The following is a 21593-nucleotide window of genomic DNA, read 5'->3' as shown; positions in this document are numbered from 1 at the left end:
TGCTGTTTATTTGTCACAGGGTGCTTACCTTTAAGAGAAACCCATGGTCGGATCATTCGTTGTTATTTATTGAATGCGTGATGCACGAGCGCTTTTTTTTCTCGGTGGAAACAGATAAATAAGCACACACGCTGGTGGGAGCCGCCGGCGTACGGGAAGCCAGGAGAGCTCTCGAACCGGAAGTGGCGGGACAGTGACTCCGCGGGAGAAAACAATTCACCCATGAGACTTTGCGGTTTTTACGGGTCACCTATTTTTTGTTCCCCGTGCACTTTTGGCATGAGCTAGGCATTTTGTCAAAAACTGTGCATGTCGAAAAACTTGCTGCACGTTCCCAGCACGCTTGCGAAACAGAAACTGAAACTGCGTATTTTAGGAACAGTCTTTTGTTTTTACTGCATAATTACAACACATTTTGTAATGAGGAGCAACTAGACAAGTGGAATCACACGGAAAGGGAGGTAACAGCGGGAAGATGTTTGTTAGTGATAGAATGGATAGAATTAACTTTCATTTATCATCATCATCGTGGAGCAGCTGATTTATAGGAAAGCTCAAAGCCATAAAGGAGGCTATGGGAAAGCACTGATAGTGCTGATAGTTGTAATGCGAGAAAGCGCGCACCTCAGTTGTGGCAGGAGGCACTGGTTGTGGGTATCCTCGGTGCTTGAGTCTGTTCGGGGGTGCTTTGTGAGTATATAAAAAAACGGCGATGCCTAAAAGCCAGATGCCCAAACGAAAGGTCGATACCCACTGCTTCGCACCAGGCTGTCACAGCGGCTATCCGGGAGCGAGAAGCGCTTCTTTGTTCGGCGCTCCACGGGACGAGGAACTTCGGAAAAAGTGGCAGCAGAATTTACGCAGACAGGACAAGCCTCTCAGTGAATCTTCGGCAGTATGCGAGCTCCACTTCGAGCCGCACCTCGTATTGAGGGACTACGTGCATGTAATCAACGGCACCGAGGTCCGCATCCCTCGCGGGAAGCCGTCGCTGGCGCCCGGCGCGATTCCTACCCTTCTGCTGGGATGTACCGGTCACCCTCCGATCTCGAGTGCGACGAAACGGAAGTCGGGGAGGAAAAGATCGCCCGCAACCAGCGCTTCGCCAGAAAGCCAGCAGGCCGGGCGTTGTCGGAACATTCCCAACCGAGACGAGAGAGCGCTGCCCGAAAATGGAGCCGCGGACGAACCGTTCGAACGGTTCACAACCGTTCACAGCCGTTCAGAGCCGAGCGATTCACAACCGTGCACAGCAGTCTGTGAACCGCTCGAACGGTTCACAATTGGCAGCGTGGACGAATTGCCGTTGCCCTCGAGACACTGGGGCAGGCTGCAGACGGACGGTTATCGTGGCGCAATTTTTGCGACGACCGCAGTGCGGAAAGAGGAGCGGCTGGAAATCATTCACGAAAAAGCAGTATGCTTTAACGCGGTCGAGGACAAGGTGTTTGCTCAAGTGTTTGTGCGAGGTGTAATGTGCAGTGACGGCATTGTGCGTTCTCTCACTGAAGCCGGCGACGTCCTGCGGGAGGCTGAAAACGCTTGCATCTGCAAGGGAGCCGCGACGAAATCGGAGTTCATCGAACTGGAGCAAAGTTTGACACCCGAGCTGCGGTGTGCAACCGCCGCGTGCGGGCAGTCTGTCTTCAGCACGACGTGTGAGGGTAAAGTTGCCACAGAAGGTAATATTTTCATCCGTGACTTTGATTTTTGTTGTGCTTTAAATTTGTTGCACGCCCATGCCCATTTGGTTTGTCTTTTAATTTGCAGGAGCTGTTTGTGTGGAATGTAAAGCAGTTCGGAAGGCCTTACTCACCGGGAAGTCGCGTGGAAAGCGCCTCAATGCGCCAGAAAAAGCAGCCCTTGCTGTGCGACTGAAGCCCGAGAAGAGGAACGCTGCACGACCAAGAGATTGCACCGCGGTGGTGAAGAAGGGACGTGCAGCAAATGGTGTGCAACGCCAAAAAGATCGCTGCAAAGATCGCGTACTTTCCTCCAAAGCTTTAAGGGCATGGAATGCTGAACTAAGCGGGTCCTAGAAAATGTTATCAAAATGAGAAGTCAAGCTGTATCAGCCGTATTGAGAGAGAATGTGCCTGGCAAAACAACACTGCGCAAGTATTGGGTACCCTAGTTAAAACAAAGAAATGCATTCTATTGGTTAGTGTCATTGTTCCAAAGACAAGGTCCACGTAACTCCTCTTCAATCTCGAATGTGCTTTTAAAAACCCAGCACCCACGTACACTTGTCGCCTTCAACAGTGATAAAAAGGTCAGATGGTGATGTCGTAGTAGGCTGGATATATTTGACTCATTCATAACATCCAGAAAGCTCCTGCATTGGCAAATTTTTCCTACTTTACACGAACATTTATGGAACTGCCATTAAGGTGTTTTTTCTAAGGGAACTGCGATGCTCGTACTTGTCAGATGAGTGGTAGTTGTCAGTATGGTTATGTTTAAGCGCTTGTGCTTCAGGTCACTGCACATGATGAAAGTTGAAATAAATCTTCAGTAAGTCATGAATAAAGGCAAAAGCATCCAGATGGCTTGTGTTGAAACAGGCTGAAAATTCAACACCTACGATGATGCTAGTCTAGATGTATGTTTTCACTTCTACTGCCTGTTTACATTGTTATCTCATGTTAAAGTTTCACAAGAGCTTTTGAATGAGCCTTTTCTTTTCTACGGGCTAGTTACTGAAGCGTAAGCAAGAAATCGGAAATATGAGCCTTTTTATTGGAAATCTCAAAATATTTGCTTCAACTAAAATTGAAGGTATTAAACTTCATGTTCATTGTGAGAGCAGAAAGCACTATTTTCACTGGCCTGGTGTGTTTGCACGCAAGCATGCCCTCTCATCCTAAACTCGTTCCACGGACCTTTGTCGTTCTAGTGAGGAAAGCTAGGAACTACGAGCCTGCTCCATGTTCTGCTGGGTGAGATGATTTCTCCCGTGTAGGTACCACCGTCTCCCACCTTGAGAGTGGCAGTTGTGTGTCCTACCACTGTGGCCCGCGCTCGTACGGCAGTCTCTCTTCAATTACCCGAGGGCAGTCGTGGTGGTGCTAGTGTAGTGTGGGGCGAGGCACCTGGGAGCCGAGATGCTCCTTCCTCCCCACTTCAGCCAGCAGGGGACAGGGAGAGCAACGTCTGCTCCAATAGTTCTCCACAATCGTCCCTCTGGGGAGGACAGCAGCTGTCCTGGCCACTTGGAGGAGGCACCAAAACAAAGTACGAGGTCGTGGTGTGGCTCGAAACGTGCGCAGTACCGTGCCCCCGCCAACCAAGAACCATGGCTCAATATAACCGACAGGTAAAGCACACGGACTGTGATACTTCAAGAGAATCTTGCCGGACATCCAGGCCATAGTGGGAAGCATCTAGGGCAAAACAAGGGAGCCTGTGGTGGCTGGGGGACGTATCGATCGGAATACAGTGGCAGTGCAGGGGCTGTGTCATACGTACGTGCAGATCAATTCTCCAGTGGAGACTGGCAGCGTCGTATTCCATGAAGAAACCAACACAGCCACTGTGGTGGTGTTGCACGCTTTTGTAGCCATTGATTTTCTCGAGCAGCGGTCAGCAACCTGCAACTCACGGGGCAGTACTTTGCGGCCCCCGGCACGACGTTGGATACCCCCATCCCCTTGTCACTTCCTATCTGGTGTCTGACAAGGCAGTTTCGACCTCAAATGGTGTTAGACAGGCACAGAGAAAGATCGCTTCCAGTTGGCATTGTCCATGTTCACACTTGCCAGATAACATTTTCACTTCCTTTATATGCAGAGGCCTACAAAAGGGTATCTAACTTCGAATTCCAACCGCAAGAAAAATAATGGTTGCGGCGACTGCCCTTGCCTTGTGGCACCTGCTGTGTTGGCTTCATGCACCTTGGCCCTTCCCCTCGAGAGGTTGCCAGCCTAGTGGCCGCTGCACTTCTCTAACTACTTGCTGGAATAAAGCTTTCTCCTCCCCTCGTCTGGAAGTGGCCTCTACCCACATGTCAGTGTGGCCAGAGGCCTCTGAACAGGTGTGCGCCCAGAGGAGGAAAGCCCAACCAATTGAGTTGGTTTGGGAAAATCGTGCCCACCGCTGACAACCATGCAGAATGAGAGCATGGTGGGAAAACCCCCAGTGACTTGGGTGCTGCTGCTGTATGCATATGCTGCCAATGGAGGGACCACAACCTGTGGAGACACGTAGGCAGCATGTCGCCGAGATTGTGGTTGAGGCACTCTGTGAGGAGGCTGTGGGCTGGTGGGTGACAGGCTGCAGCGGTTGTGTAAACAAAGCAGCCGGTCCTGATAAGGGCTCGAAATTCTCGGAAAGGAAAGTACTGCTACTCTTGCTGTGTCGCAGCTTTAAAGGACTGAGAATGGCCAGCCTCAAAAGAGGCCAACAGTAATGCACTTTGTCACAATTGCGGAGACCCACGATGCCGATTCACTGATCCCTTCGTGATTTGCCACGCGAGAGGGATGCCGACCGATTCAGACTGGTGGGCTAGCGGGCAGCGCAGCAGCACACCTCCGCCTTCTTTTTTTCTCCCAACAAGGTTTGGGCAAGCTCTACGAGATGGTGCCCTGCCTTAGTTGCCTGCTTCTGTTTGCTTTTTAACTGTTCAAGGCACCCACCCGGTTGAAGAGGCCACTATGGCGAGGGGTCACTTGACATAGCAGGTCTCAGACGAGAGCCGAGCCCAGCCAGTCGTGTTGTGCCCGCTCTCCTGCTTCGATCTTGGCAGCTGTCCTTGGGTACCAGTGAAGCTCGCTGCGCAGCTCTAGATGCAGCCTACTGTGACCATGTGTGGGCTGGGCAAGACCCAGCCACCTGCAACCTATGCTTTAATGGAACAATTGGTGGGGCACGTTGGATGGACCGCACCATGCCTCCCGCTCACAGATACCAGAGCTCACGACTAGGGAACGCAGCTGTCGGCTTACCACTCCAGCTTGCGCTCAGCAAGGGCTGTGCTTCCTGGCCGACTGAGGGGGAGAGCAAGAAAGCCCGCGTACAGACACGCAGCCTTGCACTGCAGCACAGCCGAGCTGTAGCTTTGCCATGACACAGGGAATTTTCTTTTCTTGAACCTTGTTTTTTTTACACACCACTGCTGCCAAACCACTCGTATTTCTCGACTTGGTGTTTAGTTCACCGCTGCAGCTTTGATGGATGTTATGAGCACCCTATGAGGAACGGCATTCAGTCCAGGCACTAATCAGTTTCCCAGGTGTGGCCGACTTGCATTAATTAAACAAGGCCCACTTTTCCTTCTCTGTCCTCCCCGCAATCGCCCATGGGAAGGGCGTAGCAAGATGGGGACATGCAGGGGAAGCCTATGGTGCGAGTTTTGCTGTCCGAGGTTGGCTAAAGCAGCGCAATAGTGGGCACCCTCCACGATACACCAGTCCTGGGCAGTCCGCGAGCAGTCCCAGGACTGTGTTCGGACTGGAAGTCCCATAGGGGAAAACTGAGCGCCCGATCGCATCTCGAGCAGTCCACGGAATCTAGGACCGATAATCGAGGGGGCCCAGTGATCACGACGGTTTTGTGATATCTCGCAAGTATTGTTGCATTACTGGACCCTTAAACAGCTACAGCCCTCCGGGAACAAACTTCTACCACTCTGCAACACAGTCGCACTTCCGAGACCAATGAGAGTGTCAAATTTTGCGTGCATGCCACAGAAGTGGGTGCTTGTGTACATGCAGAAGAGAGTGAACAGAATAAAAACCCACTTGTTGGTTAGGTTTTCACAGCACTGACTGAACACAGCGGAAACCAGAGAAGTACAGTAGCATACAGTGCCGAGTGCCTATAAAAGAGAAACTTGTGTTGAAGAGCTGCCTGCATGTTTCGAACAGCTTAAAGCCACGAGTGCGCAGGATAAGTACTTCCTGGTTGCTCGAATGTTTTCCTGGCCTGCTTTGCATTCCAAGCCACCAGCAACAATGCCAGTAACATCAGTAAAGACAATTCTCTGCCAATGATATTCCCAGCGAAAGTAGGAGCAGACATCTCCCTCATCGCAACAGTGTGGAAAAATGCTGTGGAAGTTAAAAGCAGTGCAAGGACCACTGCACTGAGAATTCCTAAGCCTGTCGTAGATACATGAATATGCCTGCAAATTATCGTAGATGCAATGGAAGCCATGCGGAGAAAATGGTTCCCAGTCAGAGTTGTGGCAAGGTGTCATCAGTTTGTGGTGCTGTGACACCACTTTTCGTGTAATGTGGACTAAAGGCTTGGAAAATGTGTTTAAGAATTACAAAGTCAGCACACAGAAAGAAAAGGAAATTTTGCAAGTTTGAGAACTTGCCCACTAGACAAGAAAAAACAAATGCCTCACTTAGTACGGCTGCAGCAAGGCCAAAATTCCTGCTTGATGTGTTTTGTACAAATGAGCTTCTTTGTCTGTAGTCTCGTTATGGCAGTAACTGAAATGTCGTTTGTGAGTGCAAGTTCTTAACATTAAAGAAAAGAAAGATTGTATTAATCCTCAAATGCAACTGCACACCCTTCTTGGTTTCTACTCCCCCTGCCTTCAGCTCCCCCTGCTCTCAGCCCGTGCTTTGCTCAATGACACCAAAACTATGGCCACTAAAGTCTGTCGTGTATACCCACGAGACCACCTAGGAAAATCAAGTGTCTATACATCATCCCTTTATGCATGAATCCTTGGCAGTGTGCATCAGCAACAGGCGAGAAAAGTCGAGGCGTGTAACAACTGCCATAAACCCTTTTTATTTCTGGACAGTAAAAACAAACTCAACAGACAAGTTAACAGAGTCGCTTGAGCTGTGCTGCCACCATTGCTACAGAGTAGGAAAGAAAATCTAACAATAATCTCGGAAAATAAAATAGACTCGTAAATACTCTGCGTGCCTGCGTTGAAGCAACTGGCGTGCACAATCTTTTCCGCAGAACACCATCAAGTGTCGCTTCTGAACTGAACGTGCCATGATGCAACTGTTTGCAAATGACAGCGAGGAAAGAAGCTGACACAACCACTGCTAATGCATTTGTTAACAATCACAATAGGCAATACATTTGCCTACGCCCATGTACAGCACCTTTGCTTTAGTATTACCCCATACGTATCTATAATATCCTATTACACTCTAACATATGTAAAGTTATTTTTCACAGGAATGTAAATAAATGACCATATTTGCATGCGAACCAACTGAGGAGAGATAAACAAGCAACATGTCTTGATCGTTGTGCGTGCTTTTCTTTTGCATCATCATGCTCGCACAAGGCATTGCGATTTGCTGAGCACGGCGGAAAACTTGTCTCACACGCCGGAACACTTGCGCTCTGATCTGCTAACTGCAGATAACGCTACAAACTTCGCATGACCGTGCAGCTTGTAAGGGGAAGAAAGAGAATACAGAGCGAGGGGAGACGTAGAGTATGATACATCAGTAACCGACCCCTCCCCCCACCAAGGCGTTAACACATACGGCCAGCTAGCCAGCGCTGGCGAGGGTAACTCCTGTTCTTGCCGCCACTTCTGTCAATGGAGGCCAGGGCCCAGTGCTCCGTGTGCACCGGGCTTGTGGTTCCCCTGTAAGTGTACCGCTATGGCCGGTACCGCTGGTACTGCTCCTGCAGGTTCTCCACCTCCTTGTGCACACTGTCGTCCTGCGCATAGTTGCACGAGCGCTGAATTCGAGGCACATCCACACCCAGGTGTGTTGATAGGCGAACGACCAAGCTGCTAACACAATTAAGTTACCGTGGCAGGAGGTTTACGAGCCTTTTTTGCTTATCAGCTCCTCTGCACTGCACTGCAGTCATTACTGGTAATGTCACCACAAGTGGAACTGATGTCACAACGAGAAGAGACGTCAGCTTTCCGTCACCGAAAGATGAATGTGAACGTCACCTCCAGTGACGATGCCCATCATGTTCACGGCGCCATTTCCGGCTATCGCATCGCATCTATTGTGAGAAATCGGCATTAGATCCCTTGCCCGTAATACACAGCTGTTGAGCTGGTGACCTTGCAGAATCCCAGATCCTAGTCATGGGGTCACATTGATGGACCAATCTGTGTCAGTTAGACAGGCACATAAGCATGCAACAATGGTGAAAAGATGGAGGGAAAAGAACTGCTGCTTGTGCATGCCGATTCTCTGGTACTGCTTTCTCCCTTCAGTGCACACCGGGCTTTTAAGTTGGTACCGACTGGCTGTTTTCCTCATAGTAGATTGTTTGCTTTCCTCTGAAGTTAGCCCTGCCACAAGGTGGGCCACAAAGCAGTTTTGTTGCAACGTAGTGGTCCACAGAGGGGCCAAAAGAATCATTGACAGCTCCACTGTACATGAGCAGGCCTGTCACCACACAACATTTCCCTGTCACCACACAACATTTCAGGATTTGGAGCAACACTTGGCGAAGTTGCAAGTACCGCTGTGATGAAAGGTGCAAACAAAAGCATTCTAATGAGCACTACACACTAAATTTTGCCTCCCAATGGAAGGAGGTGAAAATTTTAAGTGCACTGCACTGCCTACAAAATTCCACCACTAAGGAGGAAAAAGAAGACAAAGCCACGGTGGTGCAAAGAACTCTTGCTTGGTTCTCAAAACTTGCCACGTGGCGGCCAAGAGAAGCACGCCTTTGGTAACCTGCCGGGTGCACTCGTGTCATTCCACACGATGGCACTGTTCTGGACGAACGCACAAAGAAGGCCGCAAAGTGCCACAACCGACGCCACTATGCATCGCCACATTCCATGACAATGTGGAGTGAAAAGAGAGTGAAGTGCGAGGGTTGAACAGACATGATGGTTTTGCTTATAAATCGCTATGCTATGCTATTTACTCTCCTCGTGAACGTCTGCAGACTTCAGGTTGTATTGCAAACCTCATCATCGTCAATTTTGTGTAACTTGTGAATCTATGCTGCGTGATCTGTGACACCTCGCTTCATGACCGGCCCCCTTACTCCATGCCCTGATAAGGGGCCTGTAAGGTATTTTAAATAAATAAATACTGAAAGCTTCCTTGAGTACTGTTCTCGATTTCAGTCCAAGATTGCTGCAGCTAAGCATTCACTTTAAAGCAGCTTAGCTTAGCCTTGAGCACAACTTTGTAAACAGCAATTCGGAACAAACACACAGTCGGTAGAGTCACTGAAAGAGGGAGAAAATGATATAGAGAAAGGAAGGTGGCTTACTCCGGGGTCCACAGAGGGCAGCTTTGCGGCGCGGTCAAGCCACGCCATTGCAGGCGCGTAATGGCCCTCGCAAATGTACGTCTGGGAAAAAAAAGAGACACTGCGCTTGGCCAAGGGCTAGAATGTGCCCTAAAGTATAACATCACACACTCCAAATCACTGCTGCACCAAATAACCACATTTTCTTCATACTAGGAGGTACAGAAACTTGAAAGCCGGCAATGCTGGTCCACCACTTCTTACTAAACAGGCTACTTGAAAGATGGCATAACACAGTTAATGACGTTGCCACAGCAACACGACAGATCACACTAGACTAGTCCACAATGAAAAGCACGGGATTTGAGGCCACCCTGCCAGTTGGCAACCTGACTAGTACAAGTACAAAGGTGCTTCGTGTACAGGCAATGCCGTTGTGGGTGACCTCTCCTCGAGCCCCCCCCCCCACCCTCGCATGCACTCCTTGGTCTCTTTCCTCCCCCTGCGTCTGAAGTCAGCCTTGCCGCTGCCACTGCCATCATCATCACTTTTGGGGGTCGAAAGCAACGGAACTGTTACAAGTTACAACTTTCTGAAATGGAGGTGGAATGGAGTGGGGCTGCCCGTTCTGCAATGCAGCTTTTCATCACTATTATGCACAAGCCAAATCTGTCAGTTTGCCCCCCAAGTTTTCAGATCTTTTCCATCCACCAGCGTTTTTTCCCTTCCTTTTTGATTTCTCATCTCATCCTTCACCATGTTGGCACTTTTCAAATGCAGGTCTCGGCCCGAAGCACTTTTAACACGACAGTGTTTCATTCCGGGATACACAAAGATTTCGCTGACGTCATATCCGTCACGGAAGTGACGCCAGTACAACGAAGCAAGAGGCCTGCAAAGGGTGCACCCCTGCACACAGCCGCACATTTCGCTGCACATTTCACTTTCGTGTTTCACAGATTCCTATGACAAAGGCATCACCTGCGGTTTTTTCAATGCAGCCCTCTCCCCAACAGCACTTTTTTCTTTCTGTAATCCTGAACTGAGTGCCAAAGCATCCAAGTCAGAGCATGTCATTCTCTTACAACTGTACTGCATGGTCACCTTCGACAGACAGCTGAACTACTACTCTTACACAAGTGCACCCTACAGGTAGGCAGCCACTGTGCCACTCGGTACATAGATGGTTCCAAGGCCCTTGGGATGGCCGCGTAGCACAGGTGTTGGGTCGCCTGTGCCTAGTCCCAGCTGCGTCTCTGACGTGTCCGAGGCTCAGCTCAAGCACACTCCCTGGGGCTCCCCCGCAAGGCACACACGCCAGACGCGCTCCTCTGGGCTGGCCTCTGTCGTGGTCCCAAAGCTGTGCACACCAGTTTCCTTCCACAAGCAGATGCACCGGCGTTGAAAAAGCCTCCGCTTCATTACAAAATATTCACTGGAGGCTTCCTGGCGTGCTTCTGAGAAGTTTGGGATGCGATTAGAAGTGCAGGCAACTGATGATGATATCTGAAGCTGAAGCCTCAGCGGCAGCTTGCCCCTTTGGCAACACGCACGGCCCAGCCACCACGGTCGCCCCCCAGTGGCATCTGTCTACTTGGATCCAGGATCCATCCATTCAAGGGCAGCAGCCAAGTGTCGGTGGCTCAAGAAACTAAACAAGCAAAGTAACAAAAGAAAACTGCAAGCTTTATTAAAGGAAAAAGGAGAGACTTTTTAAACGGAAACAATGCCTGATTGGCCTGCAGAGTTACACCAGAAAAAGCGCAGCTATCATTGCTTCCCACTTTAAACCCTGATGCCAAAAGAAACAAGCTCACCCAGACGGCCCCCTTGGAACTCACCTTGGCAATGTAGAGCAAATTTTCCTTCCAGTTGGGCCTCAGCTTGTCAGCCTGCAATGGCAGTTCACAGTTACGGGGAAATGTGCCACCTTTGAAACGATGCCCTTTGAATCCACTTACAACTGAAGCGTAAAAAAAAAAAAAAGGTGACAGCAATTGAACTGTGTGCAGTGTCACGATTTAAAAACACACAAACAAGCAGAATTCCTTGAGAGGCTCTGAGAGCTGGCTGGCATGAGCATGAGTGGAACTTGCGCATTAAGCTGAATGTTCGTGCATTTCTGTCTGTGCCTTTTTAACTTTTTTTGATGAAATAAAGTGCGTGTATTTAAAAACCAAAAATTATTTGATTTACTGCTTTTATTTAAAATCTACAAGCTCACAAGAAGATACTTCCAATACTGTTTCACTGAGCCATCATGGTTCAAAGTCCAGCAAACTGCCATTCTTGCCTACATTCACACACTCCCAACTTTTTTCCCAGGAATCAGCTGTTCGCTGCAGTACCTTGGGGTGTACAGGTCAGATTTGCATCACTCTTGCGGCGTGTGAAAGTTCGCCAATTAGACAAGACTGCAGAAATATGACCCCTCTTGGGACAAGTACATGCCACTATGCTTTATTCTGTCAATGTTTGAGTACTTAATATTATGACAAGTCATATTGTCACCATTTTCGCAATCGTAAAGCTATACCTACAGCTGTGGTGTAGTTACGCTATCTGGTCCTCACAGAACACACATACATACACAGTGGAATTTTCCGGTGTTCCCAGGGCACTGCTGCTCGCGTTGCACTGCGCCTAATCTGGCCTGGAACGTTGGTAAGTGGCCAGTTATTTGACGCGTCATCACGTCACAGGTCAACTGTTCACCAGACACCACATTCAAGGCAAGCAGGAACTACCTGCAAGCCCAGTTTCACCATGCTGCAAGCAGAGGGCAAACACAGCGTGTCGCATGTTCTTCTTGCCAAAGTCGTGCCCTGTGCGGCTCTGTTCCGCCCTGACAGGATTTTTGCAGTCCACTGCTGTGCCCGGGTCTTTAAAGACGCTTGCTTATCTTTTTCTCTAAATCTCACCAGCAGGTCACCATGCCCTGTGTGAAATTAGCGATGCACAGAAGATACCCGTTCAGGCCTCACTGCATCGTTGTTGACCGCAGTGACAGCAAACACAAAATTACTGCGATGAAATAGGCGTATGCTCAGCATAGTCTGACCATACAATGAATTTTCTGGGAGCCTAGAGAGCTGCCACGAATGGGTCGCCACGCTGAACTGAAAATGCTCTGAATTGAGCAGCTTTGCAAGAAGTGCAGGCGCACGCTGCTTTTAGGAGCCTGGTTATCGAACCCCACGACGTTGTCCAAATGGAAGTGAACATATCAGGAGCTCTCCGTCATGGAACCGTGCAGGCAAGAAATCAAAACCAGCCAAAAGTTTATCGTAGAGCATGAAACAGAGCTACGAAAAGCACTTTATTTCCACGTGCGGACTCGCGGTCTGCTAATCAGCCACGATTTGCGATTGTATTTCCTGGTCTAAGTAACGCAGTGTCTGGGTATCAGCTATTCGTGGGGGCTCGAGGGAAGCTCAGTGTACAAGCACTGTTCAAATTATGATCACTTTGGGTTCCAGCAATACTCTAGTGCAACTTTTTCTCAGCCGTGCACAACGTGAAGGCCTCAGCCTCAGCCTGGTGTACGGGGCATGTGGCTGAAGGTGATTCTACAGCGTCAGAAACAGCACATCGTTGGGGCGGTCGTGTTTCGAATCCCATTTGTAATTTTTTTTTTTTCATGATGCTCTTTTTATTTTTGTCCTGGAATGCAAGCAGAAATAGCCACATTTTTTCCCCTTGCACTCTCCAGTACTGGGAAATGTTTTGATCCAAATGGTGCAGAGCTAGTGATTTGATGAAGTCAGGGGTTTGACGGACGGGGCCCGTCTGGTCGGGAGGATACATTTGAGAGAGAAAGAGGGCACCGACCAAGTAAAGAGAAAGAAAAACTTAAAAGGTGCTCGTGGACAAGTCTCCCGTGCCGGAGCGGAAACGTCTTTTTTTTTAAGTTTTTCTTTTCCGTTACTTGGTCGGTGCCCTCTTTCTCCGTCAAATCTAGCAATTTGAGCAGAAAAGTAGGTACGGTGTGCCACTTTATTTTCTGCCGTCATCTTGCCCCAGAGAAAAAAGGGGGAAATCGTGTGACTGGGGTGAACAAGTGTGGTCATGAATAAACGTGCACCATAAACAGCAATTTTGTGAGATACGTGGGGGCTTCGGTTGCTTAGGACTTTAGCTGCTTCGGTCCACACTCTGCACATGCATTTATCAGGGGTGAGACAGCTGAACCAGATGATTTGGGAGCAGCTTTTGGAGCAGCGAAATTTCGATTTTGGAGCAGAAGAACGACATTTATTATGTCACCTTAGGAGCCTAAAAAATCAAATTTTTGGCCACTCGGAGGGGGGGGGTGCTTTTTAATCAGTTTTGAACGTACATAACACTGAAACAGCCTTTCAATAAAGTTTTTTCTACCTGAGTATCACAAGAAACGAACTACACTACCCTTTTCAAACCATTTTTACATTCTTGGGCTCTATGCATAGATAACGCGGAGTTCTGCTGAAAATATCGAATTGAAAAACTAAGCAATTTTAAAGAATTTTTATTATCCCGTGAATGCCAAAGTTGTTATTTTTGTAATCACAGACTCGGCATTACGCACAACTGAGAGCCACGGCAAAAGTTGCGCAAAGCGAGGTGACAGTCGTCGCACTCCACCAGCCCTCCCATTTCAAGCCCCAAGGTGGGCGTTCACTACAATCGTAATTTTGGTATGTTTTGGCATTAAATTTCAATTCAGATAGATGAACTATTATTACTAGCATGCGATACTAACAGCCTGTCCCGCTATTGGACAATGCTTGAACATTTGGCGGTGATGCAGCCTGCGCCACCACTTCTGCAGCGTCCATCGTCCCACTCCCGCCACTCGCAAGCTCACTGTCAATAGCAACAATAACTCGGCGTTTTATAACGCCGCAATGAGTCCCAAATTTCACTTCAAGCACGCACCGCGCCTCACACTCAAGGCCGAAACGCAGTGATATTGCGGGTACCCCGTTGTTTTTGATGAACCCCCGTCTTTCGAGTCGTGTAACTTCCCGCAATAGGTCAAACGACTAAATGTAAACCCGGCCACCCCCATAACCAAAACCGCGGCAGAAATCGGCGAAGAGCACTCTGCCTGAACCACGAGAAACTGCTTCGCCCAGCGGCCATGTTTTCCAATCATCACCGCACCAAGATGGCGGCGCCCAGTAATGTTGTTCTGGAGATGCGGCGCTCCCAAAATTGCTGTTTTAAAATCAACTTGCACAAGTAGTTTGTGAAAACTTTATATGGGAAAACTTTAAAAATTTGCACATGTGCAACCCGACATTGTGACTTTCGAAAAAACTATACTGTGGACAATTTTATGCAGGTTTTTTTATTGAATGATCAATCAATTAAACCTTTACAAACAGCATCACCTTCAAGGTGCTGGAAAATTATGCTGTCAGTAAGCATTTTCCCCCGCTGAAATTGACGGGAGCGTTAAAATTCTTGGCTCTCATACTCTTTCGGAGCAGTTTGGTGCAATTTTTCAAGCCTTTGGAGCAGCCTGGCGCAGGAAAACGAATTTGTATCAAAACTCAAAACTGCGCAATATGCGCAGCTGTCTCACCCCTGATTTATGCTCGTTATTATAGGAAAGAGAGAGGAAGAGGGAGAAGAACGGAATGATGGGCTGGAGCACAGTCAGGCACAGGTTTCTGCACCGCTGGAACCAACATGCCAGCCTCAAGCTACAGTTTTTATGAAGGCCACATCAAGTGCCTGCGTCTATGCTGCTGCTGCCTGACAGGGGCACCTCTATTGTCCCCCATACTTAGGAGCTAGGAAGTAAAAAAAAAGACAGGATTTGCGCCAGAACATCGCTTCCCCAACCACAGATAGCCACCCTCCCATACTGAAACTTGGAAATGAAATGAACGTCACACGCTTGATCAGATGTTTCCCCCTGCTCAACACGCACGTCTTCAAGCGTACTTATTCCTTCTGCAGCTTCAAGCTAGCTATACCATTCACGTAAAAAAGAAAGAAAGAAACGCCAGCAACCCAGCATCGACCCCCGTTCCCCTGCAGTGGCAGCCCACTTGCACTTCTCACGGCGCAATGAAAGAGGAGGACTAGCAGTGCGCTCTCCCTTTGCGCTTAGCCGCGCTACAACACCAGCGAAGGGTTCATCTTCTCTACCCTTGAGCCCGTGAAATGAGCACAGCTAGCTTGTGGAAAACCGACGCTTGTGTTGGACAATGTCATGGCGGGGTTCGATAACCAGGCTTCTAAAAGCAATGTGCATGCCTGCACTTGTTCTTGCAGAGCTGCTCAGTTCAAAGCATTTTCAGTTCAGCAGGACGACCCGCTTGTGGCAGCACTCTGGGCTCCAAGAAAATGTATTAGGTGGTCAGACTTTGCTAATGAAATCTAAGGTTTGACGAAATCTCGTCTGGTCGGGTAAAAGGTAAGGTCGGGTAAAGTAAAAAGGTGCAGTGAACAAGGCTTCCATACGGAAGCCGAAACGTCTTTTTAGCCTTTTCAGGGGTGCTACTGACTAATTGAAATTTGGAGCAATTTTAGGAGCAGAAATATTTAGGTTTTGGATCACTTTTGGAGCAGCCAAATACAGGTTTTGGAGCACTTTGGAGCAATAAATTGTGAATTGTATAGAGACATACCGTATTTACTCGCATAATCCTCGCACTTTTTTTTCGGAAAAGTCAATGCAAAGTTAGGAGTGCGAGAATTATGCGGAAAAAAAAAATCCGGTGCACAGTGTTGCCAATTTGCCTTATGCCAATCCCGCTAAATGTAGCGGTCGTTTTTTGTATAAGTAAGCTCAGTGTTGCCAACAGCAGCTATTTCTTTTTATTTTACTATTTACAACGTAAACAGTCTCCCGTCGATCAGCGATCATGAAATTGCCACCTTTGCTTTCTGGAGCGCGCCCTATCTCGTCGTCGTATGTGCGTGCCCTACTCCAGTAACGCACGTTGAAGTCGGTGACGCCGAAGTGCCTGCCTGCGGCACGGTTGCCGTGTTCGATCGCGTACTCTTTCGCTTTCAGTTTGAAAGCGGCAGTGTAGCTGGCGTTCCTCCCCATGGCGAAGTGGCACCAAGCACAAAACAATTAGATCAAAAAGTTCTCAAAACGGCAGCGAGCTATCCACCACTGACGCGAGTGACTCACTGACTGCTGCCGCTCAACGGCGGGACCACGACGGCGACACGACGACACGACAGCGGGCTGCGCGAACACCGTGCGCGAACACCGCGAACCGGCTCAAGGACAGTGTGAGTAGCGTCTTGGGCGCCTGTTAGGGAGTAGCCATGCAGGTTGTTAGGGCGCCTGGATGGCCTTGGATACACAGCGCTCTCCACCGAACGGAGAGGCGGCGGGGGAGGGCGCGCGTTGGAGAGCGCGTGCACCATGCGGGTTTCGCGAGCAGGCAACTTTCGCCCCTGCAAAGTTGGGGGAGCGAGGATTATGCGAGGAACCAAAAAATTCAAGTTTTGGTGGCTCACATTAGGGGTGCGAGGATTACGCGAGTGCGAGGATTACGCGAGTAAATACGGTATAGGAGGGTTTTTTGGGAGGGAAATCGCAAGTAACAATGCGTTGCATCGAGAATGAAATGCTGCCTTAAGAAAAACTAGTAAGTGTCTAAAATTGGGACACTGAACAGAGTCAGAAGATAATCACAACTTGTTTATTTGAAATGAAACTGATGATCCCACTGCACCGCATTCCAGAGCTTCTGCAATTCTTCATTGACAGCTGCCAGCTTGGCCATGTTCTTGGCAAGGCTAGAATTAGCCTCAGAAAGTATCACCCATGTTCCTCCTAGTCACACCAGACTTGATGAGCCCCTGGGGAATTTCAAGCATTGCCTTTGACGAGTCCAGTCCTTGTTCAAACCTGGAGTCGGGGGGGGTTGGTTAGGGGAAGAGGAAGCAGGGCGGGGCAGTGCCAGATGGCGTGGGGGGGGTCTTCGTAGTCCCCGCAGTGGGGACAAGTGGGAGTGGGAAAGAGGGATGGCGATACCGTACAATTCCGAGCAAGCGCCCCCACCCGTGCAAGCGCCCCCCCACCACTTCAGTGCTAATTTCAAATTTCCGCGCCGTTCCGGGAAAGCGCCCCCCCCCCCCCCTTCCTCCCGCGCAGTTATCACGCACCATGTGCAGGCAACACTGGTTTGCCGGATCCAGTCTAAGAATCCAGTCCAATCCAATCCTGCTTCAACTTTGCGTCCGGATTCCCGGAACGCTACGCGCCATTTGTTTCTTTGTTTTGACGGTGGTAGGTCATGCATTCCTACACAGTTGCAAAGAAAATCGAGGTGATCCGATGGCACCGAGAGCACGGAAATAACGTGCACCAGACCTCTCGACAGTTCAAGCTCGATTGAAAGCGCATACGGGAATGGGAGAAGAATTTTGACAATCTCCTGCAGCAAAACTTTGGAAAAGCAAAACTTCGACGGAAGCCACCGAACGGCGCCCCAGTGTTCAGCGAGTACGTGGATGCGCTGTTCGAGTTCTTAGAGCGCGAAAAAAGTGCGGGACGCGCGTTAGTAACCGGCGCTGTCTGAAGAGGCTGTGAAAATAACAAACAGCATGCAGTTGGGTAACTTTGTTGCTTCCAGCCACTACATAAGCAGGTGGAAGCAGCGGTTCGGCGTTGCAATGCGCCACACCATGAACAAGAGCCAGAGGACGCCCAAGGAATCTACGGAGGCAGTAAGCGCCTTCCGGACTTCCGCCAACTCCTTGCGATGGCGAAATGACGCCAAAAGGCAACGTTAAGAAGCCGTCGCGGCAGCAGGTCCTTGATTTTGTTGCAGAGGCGTGGGCTGCTGTACTGGAGGAAACAGTGGCACGCTCCTTAAAGGGGTGCGGCATTGCCAACGCACTCGATGGCTCCGAGGACGGCGACCTGCACGGCGGGCTGGCAGATGTCGGAGCCGTGGTGGCAGAAGACCGGGGCGGACTGGAAGCCGAGTGCGCCGAACTTTTTTTTGCTACAGACTCTGAGGAGTCTGTGGATGGTTTCGAAAGTGACGAACAGCACTAAGATCAAGCCGTGGCACCCGAAGACTGGGGCAGCAGAGTGCTGTGAACTTTTTTTTTTCTGCTAAGTTTATCAATGGTTTCCAAAGTAACTAACAGTAACATCTTTTGCGTAATAAAGTTCATCTTCCTAATGAAAGTTTAAAACTACGCGCACTGCGTTTTTTTTTCGTAAAAACAATTGTCGCCGCCATCTTGAATTTCGGTGCCGTTCCGGGATAGCGCCCCCCCTCCACTTTGCCGGTAATTCCGACTTGCTGAGGGGGGGGGCGCTTGCTCGGAATTTTACGGTATGTGGGTGAGAATTGATCGAGTGGGGAGTGAATGGGTTTGGATCTGCCTCCAGAGGGATGATTCAACGGGGGATAATGAGGGGCGAGGGGGTGGTGCGTGAAAGCCTGTGATGGAGGGTGATTTCACGGAAGGTGAGCAGTGGCTCTAGGTGAGGAGGGGGATGTGAAGCGAGGAGGGGGCTCTGCTGAGGTGTCCGGTGTATGAAAGCTCGGGCCGCCTCGTGTGCCTTCTCCGCGCCCCCAAAGCCCATATGGCCAGGAGTCCACAAAAGGGAGATGGTGCGGTCAGGAGGGGGGTGGGAGCAGAGAATTTTGTGGGCGAGGGGCAAAATGATGCCCCTGCAGAAATTTCTAACGGCCGTTTGTGAATCCGTTAATATGAGGCTAGGGGTGGGATGCAGGGTGGTGGCGCAGCTTCCTCCGCCGCATGGGGATGGGCAGCACAGATGGCGGCTGAGGTAGAGGGGTTGGGGTATGGTTCACTGCTGCTATAATGTATGTATGGCGGGGTTGCTGTTCGGCAGCATCAACGTATACCGTGTCCGAGGAGTAAGGGAAGTGTTGGGCATGGTATCGTGCTCGCGCCAGGCAACGGTTTGTGTGGTAGGTGGGGTGCATGTTGCGGGGGATAGGGAGGGGATAGAGAACCTCTCGATATTCTGGAGCGATGAGGAGGGGTGGGAAGTGGTGGATGGGCGTGTTAATTTTGAGGGATAGGACGGTTCTGCCGGTTTGGGTTAGGGCAAGGCGAGATAGTTGGGCCTGTCGGTGTGCTTCTATAAGTTCGGATGGTGTGTTAAAGGTGCCCGTGTGGAGGAGAGTGTCGGAAGCAGCGCTGGGGGGTAGCTGTAGCATACGGCGATATAGTGCGCGTTGTATGGTTTCTGTTCGTGTCATTTCGGTGCGGGTGATGGCGAGATATGGTAGGGTATACGTGATGCGTGGGGTGAAAAGGGCGTGGGTAATCTTGAGGCGGTCTGACTCCCTAGGGCCATGTCCTCGCGTGGAGACGCGCCGTAGAAGTTCCGAAATTTGGTCTGCGTGGGTCTTGAGTAGGTGGATGGTGTGTGTTGAGTCGAATTTGTTGGATAGTGAGCCCTAGTACTTTGATTTGGTTTGCTAGAGGTATGGTAGAGCCCGACAAAGCGACTTGGATGTTAAGTGCCCATTGTTTGGGTCGGTGGGTGGGTGGAGTAGAAGGAGCTGTGATTTGTGGGGGGAGCAGGATAGCCCTGCCGCCGCCGCTGTCGTTGTGGTTGTTGTGGCCGCTAGTTGGAGTGTGTGTTGGTTATGCGCATCGCTGCCTTGTGACATCCATACTGTTAAATCGTCGGCGTACAAAGCGCTGTGTAGTGTGGGTATTTGTAGGAGAGCCCGAGCAAGGGGTATTAAAGCTACATCAAAAAGAGTGAGAACGAGATACTCAGCCGCACGTGTACTGAGTGGTACCTGTGACAAATGCAACAAATGGCACTGAAGAGCAACGCCTACGAGCATACAAGGCCCGCCATTCTCGCGCTGTTTTGGTACACCCGCCAGGGGGTGGTAAAAACTGACAAAAAAAATGCAGGCAGTCATTTTGGAGCACACTGGCGCAAGAATGGAAGCCCTGCCTTTTTAACTGAACCTTTGGTCAGCGATGTAGACTTTGCTAAGCACATGCCCATTTCACCGCACTAGTATTTCTTGCATGAAGATCTTTCACTTGAGTTGGTTGCTAGTGTTGTCAACAATGGCACAGTGAGGCTTGAATGGGTACCTTCTGTACAGCACTAATTTCCCACAGGATACGGTAACCTGCAGGAGGGGCTTAAAGGAGGGAAAAAAAAAAAAAAGAGTGGCTGCAAAGACCCGGGTACAGCGATGGACAGCAAAAGCCCGTCACCGGGTGTGATTTTGGCGAGAACAATGCGTGACATGCTACATTCGTGATGTGTGTGCAGCATGGTCAAACCTGGCATACAATTAGCTGCCGCTCGCCTTGAATGCGCTCTCTGGTGAACGGGTGAATTGTGGCGTGACAACCCGTCAAATAACCAGGCACTCACCCATGTTCCAGCCAGATTAGGCACCCGAATAAGCCGCACGATATGCAGTGCCGTGTGGGCAGCGGTATGTGGCTGGAGTGGTGGCTGCTCTTCCCGCAGACCCCCGTGAAGTCCCCCAGAAAGGGCCGAAAAACGTCAGCGCCCTGGGAACGCCGCAAAATGGTGGTCTATAAAAAGCAAGCTGTGACACAATGGAGCAGTTTGGCTGGCCCCTTTGCAATGACGACGCCACTGCCAAGGCTCCCCCTTGCACCCGCCAAATCCAGGCAGGCAGTGGCAGCGCCGAATGAGCGTGTGAGCCAGTTGCTTTTCTCGCGACCTGCCCTCTGTGCGCACCCCAGAAGCAGCCAGCCTGCACGCATGGTTCGGCACACCTGGACGTTCCAGTGAAGACCGAAGCCAGCAGAGAGAGAGAGAAGAGCCCCACCAAAAGTGATTGGGGGGAAACAGCTATCGCCACCAATCGACCCGTTGAGGGGAAATCTCCAAAGTGGAGCGAGTTTCTGCTAGGTACAACGCGACAAGCACCTGACATGCAGCTGGCATGCAGCAGCCCCCCCCCACGTCCCCCCGCCGCGCTTGCCTCGAGCAGGTGCGCGCGCGCCTCCTGGGGGCTGGACTCGGGCGGGCGGCTGTACAGGGCCGAGGCCAGCTTGCGCTCGATCCACGACAGGGTGGCCACCTCGAGGCTCCAGCGGCCCAGCATGTGGTGCAGGGTGGGGTCCTGGGGCTTCAGCCGCACCGCCCGGTCCACATGCTCCTGCAAGGGTTCACGGGGGCTTAGCAGGGGACCAAGGGGTGCAAGCACACCCTGCAAGAGCCCTCCCACGAGGTCGGCATCCCTTTCTGGGGGACATTTCAGAACACGGTGGCACACCCCCCACATCCCTGTGAACGAGGAAAGATTTAGGTGACAGAGATATATCCCTTTGGGGAAGATGGTGACAGGTGCTTTCCAGGAGGGTCAATCATCCACCACCAACTCTCAGCTGTACACGCAGTGCTTACGATTGCAGCCTGCACAGTTTGAAAGTATAGCTTGCAATACTAGCGCCATGTAACCTCGCAC

The 21593-nt window shown here is 50.3% G+C and overlaps 1 protein-coding gene and 1 long non-coding RNA gene across 2 annotated transcripts in view; one reads left to right on the top strand and one right to left on the bottom strand.

Annotated features, from left to right (window-relative positions):
* The first annotated feature begins 581 nt into the window (after nt 1-581).
* LOC144149897 (uncharacterized) lies at nt 582-7035 on the top strand. Its single transcript, XR_013318383.1, has 2 exons — nt 582-1682; nt 1771-7035. It is a non-coding gene; the product is annotated as an uncharacterized LOC144149897 (long non-coding RNA).
* LOC144149896 (regulator of microtubule dynamics protein 2-like) overlaps nt 6727-21593 on the bottom strand; it is a 32242-nt gene continuing 17375 nt past the window's right edge. The window contains exons 4-7 of the mRNA XM_077681624.1: nt 21108-21284; nt 11010-11060; nt 9190-9270; nt 6727-7650 (exon numbers count right to left, since the gene is read on the bottom strand). Of these exons, the coding sequence (XP_077537750.1) occupies nt 7588-7650; nt 9190-9270; nt 11010-11060; nt 21108-21284 (372 nt within the window). The 3' untranslated portion in view covers nt 6727-7587. The remainder of the gene's footprint in view (nt 7651-9189; nt 9271-11009; nt 11061-21107; nt 21285-21593) is intronic.

This window comes from Haemaphysalis longicornis, unplaced genomic scaffold (assembly GCF_048455015.1).
Source record: "Haemaphysalis longicornis isolate Haplotype H1 unplaced genomic scaffold, Haemaphysalis longicornis Haplotype H1 scaffold_8, whole genome shotgun sequence".
Lineage (NCBI taxonomy): Eukaryota > Metazoa > Arthropoda > Arachnida > Ixodida > Ixodidae > Haemaphysalis > Haemaphysalis longicornis.
The sequence above is the reverse complement of the archived record's forward strand: the minus strand, read 5'-3'. Positions and strand labels throughout refer to the sequence as shown.